This window comes from Macrobrachium rosenbergii, chromosome 4 (assembly GCF_040412425.1).
Source record: "Macrobrachium rosenbergii isolate ZJJX-2024 chromosome 4, ASM4041242v1, whole genome shotgun sequence".
NCBI lineage: Eukaryota > Metazoa > Arthropoda > Malacostraca > Decapoda > Palaemonidae > Macrobrachium > Macrobrachium rosenbergii.
In genome coordinates this window covers 44139562-44156345 of record NC_089744.1, presented here as the reverse complement: position 1 = coordinate 44156345, position 16784 = coordinate 44139562, and the positions used below count along the sequence as shown (strand labels likewise).

The window sequence follows — 16784 nt, the reverse complement described above, 5'->3', positions numbered from 1 at the left end:
ACTGTTAAATACAGTAATAAAAGTAAGTATTAATCAAGGAGTTCAAGCATGATAAGGTTTCATATGCTAAACGTAATAATAGGTACTATACATGCACATTTTTGGGATAATATAAAATGTATATGTAGGCTAGTCAGTTGTCTATGAAAATGTAAACAAAAAAATACGTATATGTACATGTATGTGTTTGAATATGGTAAAAAGGATAAAAAGACAGCTCAAACATGATTAAATTTACAGTATTCAATATGCTAAAAAAAAGACAGTACAGTATACAGTACATACTTAGGATATATGATGGATAATATATGGTAGGTACAGAATGCATGTACGTGTGGCTGGTCGACTTATGACGAGATCGACTTACGACCGCTCTGTCAGAACCTAATGCCGTCGTAAGTCGATGACTACCTGTATAGGTGACAAATAATCTGTGTATGTAGTGATGAAGAAAAGTGATTATTTTGAAAAGATGGGAAGGATCCTCCTGGACACTTCTAAATTGCAACATTTAACAAAGGACCCCACCAAGACATCAGAAAGAAAATGTCAAGGCTTGTGACTAGTGCCAACAATCAACAAGATGTCATAAAATTCCCTAAGGTGAAAAGAGGGTATGGGCCTGGTTAATGCTACGGAATGTGAAAACCCATGAGGCAGGCAACCTCATAAGGCCTGTCATGTCTTAGATGACATCCCCAACCAATAAGATAACAGAGGTCCTGAATGATGGGCCTTAGGGGATTGGCTGCCTTATGGGTTTTCACTGTACCGTAGCAGTAACCAGGCCCATAATCTCTTTTCACCTTAGAGAACTTTACGATGTCTTGTTGACTGTTGGCCTTAATCACAAGCCTTGACATTTTCTTTCTTAGGTCCTCGGTGGGGTCCTTTGTTGAATGTTGGAATTTTGAAGTGTACAGAAGGATCCTGTCCATCTTTTCAAGATAATCACTTTTCTTCATAGCTACATAGACATATATATATATATATAACTTCTCGCTGCTGGGAAGAAAGGGCGTTGGGTCTGGTATGATACATGAAAGATACGTACCGGGGTCTAAGCGATGTCAGGCAGGGCAGCCGATCGAGACCACAGGTCTACCCCAAAGCCAAATCAAAAAGTCCTTCAAAAGAAAGCATCGTGCTTACCCCATACAAAAATGGGAATAAAAGCACGTTAAAAGAAGAAGAAGAAGAAGAAGATATACAGGTAGTGCTCGAGTTACGATAATTCGACTTACGATAATTCGCTTTTACGATGGGATTAGCAATTAATATCGATACGACAATATTTTGAAAATACGTATTTTTAAGTTTCGCGGGCGACTGGCGCAGGCAACAACGTACACTCAGGCAGCGTACGGTGTACGATACGTTGGCCCAAGAGGCTGGAATAGGTACATTAATTCAATGAGCCGACCTCACACTTGCCCTCGTTGTGTCGGAAGTTAAAATAGGTCAGTGTTCGTTTGCAATTTTTGTGCGTTTGTAAATACAGGTAGTGCACGAGTGACGATAATTCGTCTTACGATAATTTGAGTTTACGATGGAGTTAGCAATTAATACCGGTACGACAATATTTAGAAAATATTTTTAAATTTCGAGCGGGCACAAGCAACAGCGTACACTACAATTGCCGTAGAATCAGGCAGCAAGAAAGACCAACTTACAATAGACCAACTTTTTCTCCATCTCTTTATTCCATCTTCTAGTTAAAAAAAGTAAGAGAATAATAAAAGCATTGTTAGTAACCTTATACTCTTGCGAAAATGCGTACAGCCATAAACAACCGAACGAGACTCTGTTGTTTTGCTAATAACCAAATCGGATAACAACTGTTTTGCTTGTATTTCAACCATCGTACGGTTAAACAATTATCGTAGTTATATTAAAAATTACGTTAAGTACTGATATGTTTTTACACTACCCTTATCTGCTTTGGAGAAAAGATTGGCAAGGAAATATACTGCTGCAGTAAAATTAAGCTGCAAGTTGTAGCTGACGCTGAGAAAAGAATGTTCAAGCTGCTAATGACTATGAATTATCGTACATTGGCAACATGGATGAAACTCGACCGCAAATAAAATTGGAAAGTATTTTAATCAAAACTACTGGACATGAAAGAACACATATTACTGCTGTTTTCACGCCGATAAAAGATACATACGAAAAGCTCGTGGTATGATGATGAAATCAAGAGAAAATAGCGAATGGAATCTTGATTTTTTTTGTTTACACAAAACAAAGGGCCAGCCGCCAACGTCATCTACTAACGAAAAAATGGCTAAAATAATTTCACAACGAGACATATTTAAGTTATATTTCGACTTAAAAACACTTCATATAACGAAAAATACACATGTCCCTTATAAATAAAGTATCTAGAGATTCATTTACGCTAACTTGAAGCAAGAAATGCCCTCTGAACCGAGTTAAATGCATCGAAATACAGACCGCGTGATCGATTCCGAAACCAAAACATTTGATCGCTATGATCGTAATTTATAATGCAAAAGCAGTATAAGAATATTTACGATTGGATACAGTGTAGTAAAGCATAACATTTTAAAAGATCCATGGAAAAGATGCACATTCGTTATTCTGATGTTTGTATAATACGGTGTTATGTGAAAATAGAATACAGTATAATGTAGGCTAGGCTACCGTATATGATATACAAAGTGCAGGCCAGGCCTTGTTTGTTATTCAATTTCTCTTAATACTGGCTTATCATGTCAGTCTGCATCGAACCTGCAGAATTAGCTGACACTAATAATTACTATACCATATATGTATAAAGTATACTGTGTAGTGTAGGCTAGGCTACCATATATGTATAGATGGTACTGATTACCCTAGTGTAGGCTAGGCCATATTCGAAGTTACGATTTTTTTTCAACAAACGATGGGTTTTTTGGAACCTAACCCCATCGTAAGTAGGGGAATACCTGTATATATATATATATCACATTACCACAGGTAAAAAATAAGAGACAGGGTGTAGGTCCTGATTGGTTACGACTTTATTTTCAAGCCAGTGACGAAGGACTGATACAGAGTATTAGAAATCAGAAATATATATACTACAGGAAGAGTACTGACGAACATACACAACTGTTAGAGACTACATATCCACCCACAGGCTGGTGTCAAGGTAAGGGTGGCTTTCAAAACTCATTTGGCTAAATTCACAATATCCTCTCAGGGGACAATACTCATAAACCTGAGAGTATAATGTGATTTTTAGCCAAATGAGTTTTGAAGGCCACTATTACCTTGACACCGGCGTGTGGTGGATATGTAGTCTCTAACGGTTGTGTATGTTCGTCAGTATTGTTCCTGTAGTATATACATTTGTGACTTCTAATACTCTGTATCAGTCCTTCTTCAATGGTTTGAAAATAAAGTCGAAACCGGTCAGGACCTACACCCCCATCTCTTATTTTTCAACTGTGGTAATGTGTGATAAATGAATCACGTATAAAAGTGATTATAATCATATATATATATATATATATATATATATATATATATATATATATAATATTAGTTTTACAGCATTTGTCCAGCATTTGTCAGCGATGAAAATCTGCAATTTTAAATGCAATGAAAATCTCCGATTTCTGCTTATCTGCGCCAATAATTGGGTACTGGTGCTGATACATACCTAAGATATATATATATATATATATATATATATATATATATATATATATATATATATATATATATACAGGCAGTCCCCTATTTATCGGCCAGTTCCAGTTTAAAAATTATGTGATGTTATGCAAAAATATAATACTGTATATATATATACATAAATATATATATATATATATATATATATATATATATATATATATATATATATATATATATATATATATATATATATATATATATATATATTATATATATGTGTATGTATGTATATATATATATATACACAGGCAGTTGTCGGTTTACGATAGGGTTCTGTTCTTATGCCGTGTAGTAAACAGAAAATCATCGTAAACCGAAATCATCGAAAATTGTCAAAACTCCAAAGAAAACCCTACTTTTAATGATTTTGTTGCATTGAAAATGATGTAAACTGCATTTTTATTTAATTTTTCATAAAAAAAACTCCAAATTTTTATTATTCTGCCATTTTGGAGCCATACCTCCATCGGATCGACGTCGTAAGCTGATGCCGCCTCCCCTGCTGTCCCTGTCCCTGCTGCCGCCCTCCCTCACATTCCAATGTCTCGTCGGGTAGTGGACCCTGTGTGTCGGCTGCAGGCAGGGAATCACACACTGGAGCCCCTCGAAGGGCGTAAGCAGAAACGGTGCCGGGTGTGCCATATGAATGGCAGAAGAAGAGACCCCCGGTTCATCTGTCGCACCTGCAAGGTAGCACTTTGCAGGATCGGGGAGTGTGACTGCAAATACCACACTGCGGTTATATATTGGAGTGCGCCTACCCGAGGGACACTGGAGGGCCCTTCCCACGGACCTGAACAAGAACACGAGTGTTCTTAACAGGAGCAAAATCATCCTTCATACAGGCGCGGGCAGAGAGAGGTACAACTGAAGACTTCTTCTTCACTTTGCGTTAAACCTTGACATCAAAATCACAGACGTCAGGAGGGGGAGAGGCACTGCTGTGGTTCGAAGGAGACGAAGATACGACAGGTCTGATACGCCTGTTTCTACGGGAAGAGACAAAGTCTCTAACTTGCCACTGCCTGACAGGAGAAGAGGAGGATGAAGTAGTAGAAGTACAAGACAAAGAGGGAGACGGTGTCCTACATTTCATCTGCACAATATACCTATAACTCTTACAAATAACAACGTTACTCGATCACCTACTGCCTGAACCAAGGAGTTGGGAGGAAGGTCAGAGCAGGGGGAGGCAGGACAACACGCTGGGTAGAGAACTAAGCAGTCAGCTGAGGAGTTGTCACAGCTGATGTACTAGGCAAGGGAGGGGGGGAGAGCTGCAGGAAGGGGAACTGTCAAATGGCGGCTGACCCAGCCCGGCGTGAAGTTAAGTAGTGGGACAACAGACCATCCATGGTTGGGTAAACCTGCTAGGCCTAGAAAAGCCCAGATACTAGCCATCTTCTATGCATCAACATATGAAAGGGTAGAACAAGATAGCAGAGCATCCACTCGTAAGGGGGAAGAAGTAACCCCCCCCACCAACCCGCGGGGGCAGCATTAGTAAAGAAGTCTCCTGACCCCTCTCCCAAAACTTCCATAGGCAAAGTTATAGAAGAGTGGGAAGCGGGTTAAAATCTTCCAGAGAAGATGAAGTAACTGGAGGATTTGGCAAGGAGGAGGCAGAATAAGAAGGAGCATGTGAAGCAGCCATCGTAGGAGGGAACTCCCTCCAAGATGGAGCCTCTGTCTTCCTCTTATGCTGCCTATCCTTGGAGAAGACCCTCCACTGCTTAGGAGGCCAAGAAAAACATTTAGAGCATGCATTAATAATATTACAATCATTAGCTCTAGATCAGCTACAGTGTGGGGACCCGAAAGAGCAGGCAAACACAAAACACCGGCTTTGGAGAGATGAGCATAGCACGTCTTCCTATGAGGGTGGTAAAGCAGAAACTGAAGCGTCATCCCTTTGAATCATACACGAAGAAGGTTGACAGTTGCCACCTAGGCCTATCAGCCTACCTTGTTGCCACATATTCCTTGTTTTTCTTTTTACTGGTTTTCCCACTGGCACTAGAAGAATTATCCATAAGTTACGACCCAGGTTTGTTCTGCATATGAACAAATAATTATTATGAACCTATTCCATTGCAAATAAGCAACTGCAAGATTTTTAAAACTTTCATAAATTTTTCAAAAAAATTTTATTTTTTAGATTTTTTTATGAAAAATGGTCAATAATTCCCATAAATTTTGAAGGAAAATATGGCCATATCTTGATAGAAAATTGCCTTCCTAACTTCCATAAAGTATAATTATATGGAATAATTATCACTAATTTTTTTTGTTAAAACAACAGTAACCAAGATCCTCCCAGGTCTCTGCAGCTAAAGGGTTAAAGATCTCTTTAATATCTCTAAATATAGGGGCAAATTTTATCAGAAGTGCTCAGGAAGATAGATATCACGATTATAAATGTCAAAGACCCTAAGCAGTAGCCGAGTTCTGTCCTTGAGGTTGTTTCATTTAATTAATGGTACAAGCCAGGAGATATTTAGTTGTAAAACACAGATCCATTTTTGCATTAATATGCTCTCTTAATTTTAGGCAAATAGAACGTATAGTCATTCTCCTTCCTTAATTTTTAAAGAACTGTAAAGCTGATTCATTTCAAAATTACTGTTGATAACGCGAATATATACCAAATCAGTTAGTAAGATGCATTATCGCTAAGGCTTAATAATTTCAGCTGAACACTTATGCTTTTCAATATATTTTTAATCAATATATTACAGGTAATTATCTTCCATACCTGAAAATGCTATCATAAACAGAACTTACCTCTTCTTATAGTGTTCCAGGTGTCATATTCAATATTTCTATATATGTCTGGATCCAATGACTTTGCTACTTTGTATGGAAATGGAGGAATTCCATGGGCAAGAAGTCCTCTTACATCATCACCATGAATATCTTCCAAACTATGTTTTTCTTCTGTGCTTGCACTGAAAATTGATAAATTTTATCATAAGAAATGCCCAAAATCACATTCAATACATTTAATAAATATGAAAAATCATTGTAAGTCAACAAAAGACAGAAATTAAAACACTTCCAATTCAAACCACTAATAGAGACAGTAAACATGCTGTGCCTAGTTTACCATATCATAAGTAGTATCAGAAGTTTTTGATAATACATGCACAAGAGCCACAGTATGATAAATGCCTACTTAGCTGGTTTCAACGAGTTACATCAATTTCAAAGCTGAAAATTCTTTATTAATCTACTATAGAGTAATACCCCTCAAAGTGTTTCTGCAACCCTCTTGTTATTTTTCACAGCAAAATATGGTTGTGCTGCAGTGATAGGAGGAAAGAAACATCTACAGCAACAATTAAATTAATGAATTACAAAATTATTGAATATTTACTTCTTCATATAGGGTACAAAGCATTACTCTGTAAGGTGATTCTTGGCACGAGGCAATTAAAGGTTACTGAACTTGGGTTAAGAAAGTGTAATAGACCAACATTTTATTGTTTGTACATATGTTGTTACAACTTCAATTGGTCAGGTACTCAAGGGGACATTCCAACTTAGCTATAACAGGTCTGATTTCATAATTTATAATGAGGCCAACAGGGAGACATTACTCAATATTAAGAGGTACAAGTATTCTCCATGAAAATCTTCAATATCCATCTAATAATCAGTCTTGGCACAGCAAAATACTGTCTCATGTTCTATATGGCATGACCTCATCCTCTTGGTAAGGTAATTTTCCTGCAGTTGCCTCATAAAGACCCAAATTTATTCCAGTCATTTCTGATTTTTTTATTTAATATTTCTGCTATTAGTTTTTTGCGCACTCTCATTTACTCAGTAGTTTAATTAAATAGCAGTTATTTTACTTGCATTTAGCACTTATACACAAAAACATGCTGTCATACTACACAATATTTAAGAGCTTGGTCTTTTATATGATTAACAGATCTTTGGTGTTATCAATTTACTTTTGTTCCAATTCTTATTAAGTAGTTTAACCAAAACTATGTGCTAATTTGTAATTTGATGTATTACATTAAAGCTATTTAAAAATTGTATAATTGGGTTAACTGAAAAGGATGGAGAACCTGGAATCAGTTATTCAAATGATTTGTTCCCAAAACTGGGCATTCATTGTCAATTATATTTTGGACATGCACACAAAGTGAGTTCACCTTTTAGTGTTACTGTACTCTAGTCTGTACATTTACAGCCTAGATTATGTGGGCTATTCATTAAATGTTTATGGGACAAATGGGTGACCATACTCCGCTGAACAAAAATTACTTGTGTGTTGTTCCTTTTGATAAGAATTTCATGTACTAACACTGGGATTGACCTGTTTTAATTCTTTATAATTCTTTATTATCATACTTATTATTCCATATATTCTGCTAGTTACTGATTATAATTGGTTTTAGACATAGTATATGATCACTAATAGGACAGCTATGTGAAACCTTGTCATAAGTTGAAAATTTGGTTGCTTTAATCCTTTAACGCTGACTGGACGTATTTTACTTTGACAAAAACTGTCTGTCGGGTGCCGAGTGGATGTAAAATACGTCAACTACAAAAAGTTTTTTAAATATTCGCAGAAAAATACTTATAGGCCTAGTTTGCGAAAAATTTTAAATCTCGCGCCTTGAGGGATGCTAGGAGTTCACGGATCACGCTGTTGTTTTGTTTACAAGCGTGACCCAGCTGCGCATGCGCGAATTTCTTTCTTCTCCCACTAGAAAGCATCAGCGACGCATGGTCGGAGAGCGATTTCTTGACGCGTTCGTGTTTTGCCAAACTTGTGCAAGTGTTAGCGTGTTTGTGAGGCAATAGGACGTACGCAGAGATGTCCTAACGTCGTCAGGACTCTGAAAGGCGGGTATTGCCTGTCGGTAGTGAGCATGTGAGACACGTTTTAGACTCGGATGCTAGAGAGGGACCCAGCACCCAAGGTGATCCATCTTATGAGCGTTGTGCTGTACGGCCACGTGTGGCCAAAAGTGACCGTGGGACCCAAGGGCCGTACCCTGTGCCTTTTTCGACCCCTAGGAAACATCGGGGTGTCCTGAGAGGCATTCGTAAACATTTGGGAGGCCTCCAACAAGAGGACATTGATGATTACTTGCTGGAGCTCGATCGAGAGCAGATGAAAACTCCTCATTTTGATGGCAGGTGGTCATCTAGTGACAAGGACATCACGCCCGATGTCAGTGATGACGAGTATTTTCCCCCAATGTCCGTACAAGAGCCAGAGCATGAAAGTGGACTCGAGTTCAGTGGTTTCAGTGCTTACGAGGGAGAGTCTGAGGAGGAGGAGGCACCGATTGTGGCTAGTAGGGACGAGACAGAAAGTGATGGTGAAAGTGAGGGAGATGGGACAGTGGGGGTGGGGGTGGGGGGAGTTGTGCACGCACACGTGCCCGTAGAAGGTTGCAACGTCGCGGCAGCCTAGGTGAAGGCTGTTCATCCGAAAGTGATGAGGGATGGTTGGAGGACCCCACCCCACCTAACATGCACCCATTATATTAGCCGTTACATAAAGTTTTATATATGAAAATGTGCGCAATTTCATGTAGAATACAACAAAAAATAACTCATGGTTGTAGCTTTCATCAGTTTTGAAATATTTTCATATAAATCACGGTACGTGCCAAAATTTCAACCTTTGGTCAACTTTGACTCGACCCGAAATGGTCGAAAAATGCAATTGCAAGCTAAAACTCTTACACTCGTAATATTCAATCATTTACCTTCATTTTGTAACAAATGAGAAGTCTCTAGCACAATATTTCGATTTATGGTGAATTTTTGAAAAAAACTTTTTCCTTACGTCCACGCTAACTCTGCTGAAAATCTTGTAAGAACCTGACGCCGTTTCTTCCAAACACGTGTGTGTTTGTGTTCATCGTCCATCGGAGTGGACAGGACAACAAGAGCATCTCGTTTTCTTTCTCTAAAGGAACGCGATTTCAACCATACAATATTTCCGTCTGTTTCTCCCTAGTCATTGTTGTCTTCATGTATGTACAATCACCACTACTTGCACTGCAATGCAAGCATTCTAATCATGTACTCATAATGTTCCAACGAATCTTCTGTATCAAACTGTATGTTTCTGTTTGTGAAGACGCCAAACGTCTCACCACTCCGATGGACGACGAACACACACGTGTTTGGAAGAGACGGCGTCAGGCTCTTACAATCTCAGAAATTCTTTAGTCACTTTGTCGTAATTTTTGCACCATTTTGTATTAGCTGTTACATGAAGTTTTATATATGAAAATGCACGCAATTTCATGTAGAATACAACAAAAAATAACTCATGGTTGTAGCTTTTATCAGTTTTGAAATAATTTCATATAAATCATGGCAAGTGCCAAAATTTCAACCTTCGGTCAACTTTGACTCGACCGAAATGGTCGAAAAATGCAATTGTAAGCTAAAACTCTTACATTCTAGTAATATTCAATCATTTACCTTCATTTTGCAACAAACGAGAAGTCTCTAGCACAATATTTCGATTTATGGTGAATTTTTGAAAAAACTTTTTCCTTACGTCCGCGCGCGCTAACTCTGCTGAAAATCTCAGAAATTCTTTAGTCACATTGTCGTCATTTTTGCATTGTTTTATATTAGGCCTTACATCAAGTTTTATATATGAAAATGTGTGCAATTTCATGTAGAATACAACAAAGAATAACTCATGGTTGTAGCTTTTACCAGTTTTGAAATATTTTCATATAAATCACGATAAGTGCCAAAATTTCAACCTTCGGTCAACTTTGACTTGACCGAAATGGTCGAAAAATGCAATTGTAAGCTAAAACTCTTACATTCTAGTAATATTCCATCATTTACCTTCATTTTGCAACAAACGGGAAGTATCTAGCACAATATTTCGATTTATGGTGAATTTTTGAAAAACTTTTTTATGTCCGCACGTTACGAATTCATGCATCATTTTGTGATAATATTTTCTCTGTTGCTTTGGTCGTTTTACAATTTGTTATATACCAAAATCATCGCAATTTAGTGTACAATATAACGAAAAAAAAAAAATAACTCATTAGCTTTAACCGCTTTGCTCACAGCGCGATTTGTATACAATTATATATGAAAATTTTTTTTGTGCTGTCATATATTCCAATATTTATGTATGATAATGATATTTTTTTCATTTCTGATGGCTGCATATTAAACTTCAGGCAATGAGAAAAAAAGGAGCCAAAAATGAACTCTTAATCTTAAAAACTAAGCATGCTGTGATTTTTTTAAAAAACTTTCTTTCTGCTTCGGCGCTAACTCTCAAACCCCGTCGGCATATGGCAGACATTTTTGTAAATAGAGGCTCGGCGTTTAAGGGTTAGTTAAACCACAGTTCCTCATGAACAACAACATCAGAATGACTGAAAATGTACAAGATTCTGCCCAAATTTCATTCATTGATTTATTTCCACAAGTTGACAGTTGCTGTTGGTCATACTTTGGACACTCACTCAATACATGTCTGACCGTTATCATCACGTGGCACCACTCTCAGCAATCGGGAGCCGGGTCATGTAGGCTGCTCATTAAGTATCCATGTGTCAGACAAGCACGTCCTATTCTGAGACGTGTTAGAATTACTTGTGCATGTCTCTCTCTGATATGATGAACTCCACTTTTCAACATTAGGTTTTATTTGTTTTAATTTATTATTTTCAGGTTCTTCATTCCATATATATTGCCCATTATTTTTTATACCCACCTTTGCTTGTGTGTTACACAATCAGTAACAGGGATATTCACATTTGATCGTCATGTGGGTTGCTTCTTTGGCTGATTTATCTGCCTCTTCATTTCTTTTCATCCCTACATGGGCAGGGATCTAACATATTTCTAAATTTTTTCCATCATTGTATAAGTTATGGAGAAATAATTTAATTTGTTGTACAATATTATTTTTTGATTTGTAACTCTGAATAGCTTCTATAGTGCTTCTTGTGTCACTAAAGATCACAAAGTTATTGAATGGTTTTTCTTTATTTTTATAGCTGACACAATTGCACACAATTCTGCTGTGAATACTGAAGCATTATTAGGTAGAGAGAATTGATAAGTTTTGTCTTGGGACACTCCAGCATATCCCACTCCATGCTCTGATTTAGATCCATCTGTATATATTGCATAATGTGGACCTTTCTGGTTTATATTCTCTATTGTATGTTGTCTATGGTGTATATGAGTAACCTTTCTATAAATATTTCAGGTGTGTACAAATTCTCATTTTATTCATTGTCCAGGGAGGAGGTGATTTTACTATTAAAAGGCACTCTTATATCTATATTCAGCGACTCAATCTTCTAGCTCTAATTGGGAAAGGTGGAGGATGGTTATTTATAAATACATCTCTTAATTCAAATAATTTTTTTGTTGGGGAATCACTTTTCTGAATTCTTAGAGCACTTTTCATTGTTATTAGCTCTCAATGGACAAACAGAGGTACTTCACCAAATTCAACTTGTAAAGATGATTTTGGTGATGATCTAAAGGCTCCTGAGCATATTCTAAGGCCTCCATTTTGAACAGGGTCTAACATTTTCAGTGCTGCGTCAGATGCTGAGCCATATACTACACTTCCAAATTCAATGATAAACAGAACTGTTGTTTTATACAGTACAGTAAGGTATGTCTCTCGGCTCCCAAAGTAGTGTTCAACAGTTTTTTAATTAGATTTAATGCTCTTTTACATTTTTATTTTACCTATGTTATGTGGGCTTTCCAGTTCAAGTGCGTATCAAATGCTAATCCCAAAAATTTTGCTGTTTGGCCAATTGGTATACTACGGTTTCAGATTCTTAAATCTATTTATTCACATTTTATTTTTATAAAACATGATTGCTCGAGTTTTATCTATGGAAAATTTAAAGCTACTGATGAGGCCCGTTCATCTATTTTTACTATGCCTTTATTAATGATTTGTTCTACATGTTTTAGTCAAGATGCTGAATAATATATGGTAAAATCATCCACATACAGGTTACTTTTAATGCCAATAGGTAGAATATTACTGTTATCATTACCCCTTTAACGCCGAAGCCCTATTTACAAAAACGTCTCCCGTATGCTGGCGGCGTTCGGTGAGTTAGCGCCGAAGCGGAAAAAAAGTTTTTTCAAAAAATCACAGCATGCTTAGTTTTTAAGATTAAGAGTTCATTTTTGGCTCAATTTTTTGTCATTACCTGAAGTTTAGTATGCAACCATCAGAAATGAAAAAAATTTCATTATCATATATAAATATTGGAATATATGACAGCAAAAAAAAAAAAAAACTCGTATATAATTGTATACAAATCACGCTGTAAGTAAAACAGTTAAAGCTAATGAGTTAATTTTTTTTAGTTGTATTGTACACTAAATTGCGATGATTTTGGTATATAACAAATTTTAAAACGATCAAAGCAACACAGAGAAAATATTATCACAAAATGATGCATGAATTCGTAACGCTGGACGGAAAAAAATTTTGTTCAAAAATTCACCATAAATCAAAATATTGTGCTAGAGACTTCCCGTTTGTTGAAAAATGAAGCTAATTGATTGAATATTACTAGACTGTAAGTGTTTTAGCTTACAATTGCAGTTTTCGACCATTTCGGTCGAGTTAAAGTTGACCGAAAGTCGAATTTTTTCCATTTATCGTGATTTATATGGAAATATTTCAAAACTGATAAAAGCTACAACCCTGAGTTATTTTTTGTTGTATTGTACATGAAATTGCGCACATTTTCTATATGAAACTTTATGTAACGACTAATTTAAAGCGGTGCAAATATTACGACAACGAGACAAAAGAATTTCTGAGATGTTCGGCCGAGTTACCGCGCAGACGTAAGGAAAATGTTTTTTTAAAAAACTCACCATAAATCGAAATATTGTGCTAGAGACTTCCAATTTATTGCAAAATGAAGTTAAGCGATTGAATATTACTAGAATGTAAGAGTTTTAGCTTACAATTGCGTTTTTTTACCATTTCGGTCGAGTTAAAGTTGACCAAAGGTTGAAATTTTGGCAGTTATCGTGATTTATGTGAAAATATTTCAAAACTGATAAAAGTTACAACCATGAGCTATTTTCTGTTGTATTCTACATGAAATTGCGCACATTTTCATATATAAAAGTTTATGTAACGACTAATGTAAACGATGCAAACATTACGACAACATGACGAAAGACTTTCTGAGATGTTCGGCCGAGTTATCACACAAGAGACGTAAGGAAAAAATGTTTTTTTCAGAAATTCACCATAAATCGAAATATTGTGCTAGAGACTTCCAGTTTGTTGCAAAATGAAGGTACATGATTGAATATTACTAGAATGTAAGAGTTTTAGCTTATAATTGCGTTTTTACCATTTCGGTCGAGTTAAAGTTGACCGGCGCTTGAAATTTTAGCAGTTATCGAGATTTATATGAAAATATTTCAAAACTGATAAAAGCTACAACCATGAGTTATTTTCTGTTGTATTCTACATGAAATTGCGCACATTTCCATATATAAAACTTTATGTAACGACTAATATAAAACAGTGCAAACATTACGACAACGTGATTTAAAGAATTTCTGGCGCCGACGTAAGGAAAATGTTTTTTTAAAAAATTCACCATAAATCGAAATATTGTGCTAGAGACTTCCAATTGGTTGCAAAATGAAGGTAAATGATTGAATATTACTAGATCATAAGAGTTTTAGCTTAAAATTGCGTTTTTGACCATTTCGGTCAAGTCAAAGTTGACCAAGGTTGAAATTTTGGCAGTTATCGTGGTTTATATGAAAATATTTCCAAACTGATAAAAGCTACAACCATGGGTTGTATTTTGTTGTATTGTACATGAAATTGTGCACATTTTCATATATAAAACTTAATGTAACAGGTAATATAGAACAGTGCAAAATTACGACAAAATGACGAAAGAATTTATGAAATTTTCGCTGAGTTACCGCCCGTCGGCGTAAGAAAAATTTTTTTCAAAAAAATTCACCATAAATCGAAATATTGTGCTAGAGACTTCCAATTTGTTGCAAAATGAAGGTACATGATTGAATATTACTAGAATGTAAGAGTGTTAGCTTACAATTGCGTTTTTCGACCATTTCGGTCGAATCAAAGTTGACCGAAGGTTGAAATTTTTTGTAGTCGACGTACGGTACGTCCACTCAATTTTAGTCGACGTATGATACGTCCAATAGGCGTTTAAGGGTTAATTACTAAAGTAAGCAGTGTGCCACTAAGGACGCTTCCCTGTGGAACACCATTTTCAAGTGGAAATGTTCTAGACAGAACAACATCAATTCTCACCTGAAAACTGCAATTTGTCAAAAAGTTTTGTATATACATAGGTAAATGTCCACGGATGTTGCTGTTTTGTAAAGTTGTTAATATAGCATACCTCCATGTAGTATTGTATGCTTTTTCAATGTCAAAAAAGACAGCTACAGTAATTTGTTTTCATTCAAAACCGCTAAGCATATGGTCTTCTAAGTTAGAGAGAGAATCTAATGTAGATCTGTTACACTGTGACCGAAACCAAGTGGGAGTAAAATTTTATTTTCTCCAACGTGCCATATTAGTCGAGTATTTACCATTTTCTCTAACAATTTGCATGAGTAGCTTCTTATAGAAATTGGTCTATAATTATTTACATTACTGGGAGCCTTTCCAGGTTTGGGGACAGGAATTATCATAGCTTTACGCCATTCATCTGGAAATAAATTTCAAAGCCATAAATGATTATAAAACTCTAATAAGTATGACTGCCAAAGGTGCTACATGGCAGATCATCTCAAAACAAATATTGTCACCTCCAGGAGCAGATTTATTGCGTATTCCAACTCTGACATATTAAATTTTCTATTATAATATATCTTCTATTGTTTCAAAATTTATTGTTATTAATTCTATTTTATTTTTCTTTGTGTAGAAGTGTTCATATAAATTTTTATCACTACTTACATTTGCTAAATTTTCACCTATTACGTTACTTATTTCTTTTGGATCAAGTGTTCTTTTCCCAACTTTTAATATGGCATGCCTAGGTGGTTTAGCATGGGTACCATTTATTTTTCTGAATTTTTCCCATATTTTTTGCATGAGAGTATTATTAGAGAGATCTGATATATATTTCCTCCATGAAATGATTCTTCCTTGAATTACCTTTTTTAAATTTTGCAGATATTTTGTTGTATAGAGGTTTTAATGTATCAATTTCTAGTAATAATAGTCATTTTTTTGTACAGTTCCTTCTAATATCGGTAATGTTTTATTTATTTTACTGAACTTTCTATTCAAATTATCTAATCATCTCCCTATTGAGTGTTTTATATTTATTAATTCAGCTAACTTATTGGACAACCATGGTACTTTGTGTTTAGTTGGATGGGGTTCTGAGTTTGGTATTGCTTTATCAGCAACATTTTTAATGAATTCAACAAGAAATTTATTAGTTTCATTATGGTCTCTTAAATATTCAAATGGTGGGATATTTCTAGTGTGCTTTTCATATCGCTCCTAATCTGCTTTATAAATGTTATATTGAGGGACATGTTTTGCAGGATTGTTTTGTAATAAAGAAATTAATATTGGGAAATGATCACTGGTGTGCAAGTCATCAACTTTATTCCAATCTGATCTGTCAACTATACTTATTGTACACAGAGTTAAGTCTACTGAGGAAAATGTTCCATGTGCTTTTGAAAAATGTGTGCTAATTTCATCATCATTTATACAGCACATGTCACTTTAATCCACGAACTCTTCTATTCTACTATCTGTTCTATCAGGGTTTGTACAATTACAGTCCCATATTGGGTTGTGAGCATTAAAAACACCCCTTACTAATGTAGATTCCTTTGTACTGCTAAGTAAATCTTTAAGTTTATTAATGTCGTAATTTTTATTGGATGGTTGGTTCACTTTGTCTCGTATTTTTGTGGAACACATCATTCACTTGTCCATGGTGGAATTTTCTTTGGGCCACATCTCTAAAATTATCACCAATTAATTTTTTTTTGCAGAACAGCACGTATTCACTAATTACTGTATTTTTTTC

General features: G+C 35.8%; 1 protein-coding gene across 21 annotated transcripts in view; it reads right to left on the bottom strand.

Moving 5' to 3' along the window:
- LOC136833716 (UDP-N-acetylglucosamine transferase subunit ALG13-like) overlaps positions 1–16784 on the bottom strand; it is a 539859-nt gene that overhangs the window by 436421 nt on the left and 86654 nt on the right. For all 21 annotated transcript variants that reach the window (XR_010851592.1, XR_010851593.1, XM_067095956.1 and 18 more), the window contains exon 7: positions 6490–6653. Coding sequence is in view for 19 of the 21 variants with exons in the window: in XM_067095956.1 (XP_066952057.1) it covers positions 6490–6653 (164 nt within the window). In the remaining 2 variants the exon portion in view is untranslated. The remainder of the gene's footprint in view (positions 1–6489; positions 6654–16784) is intronic.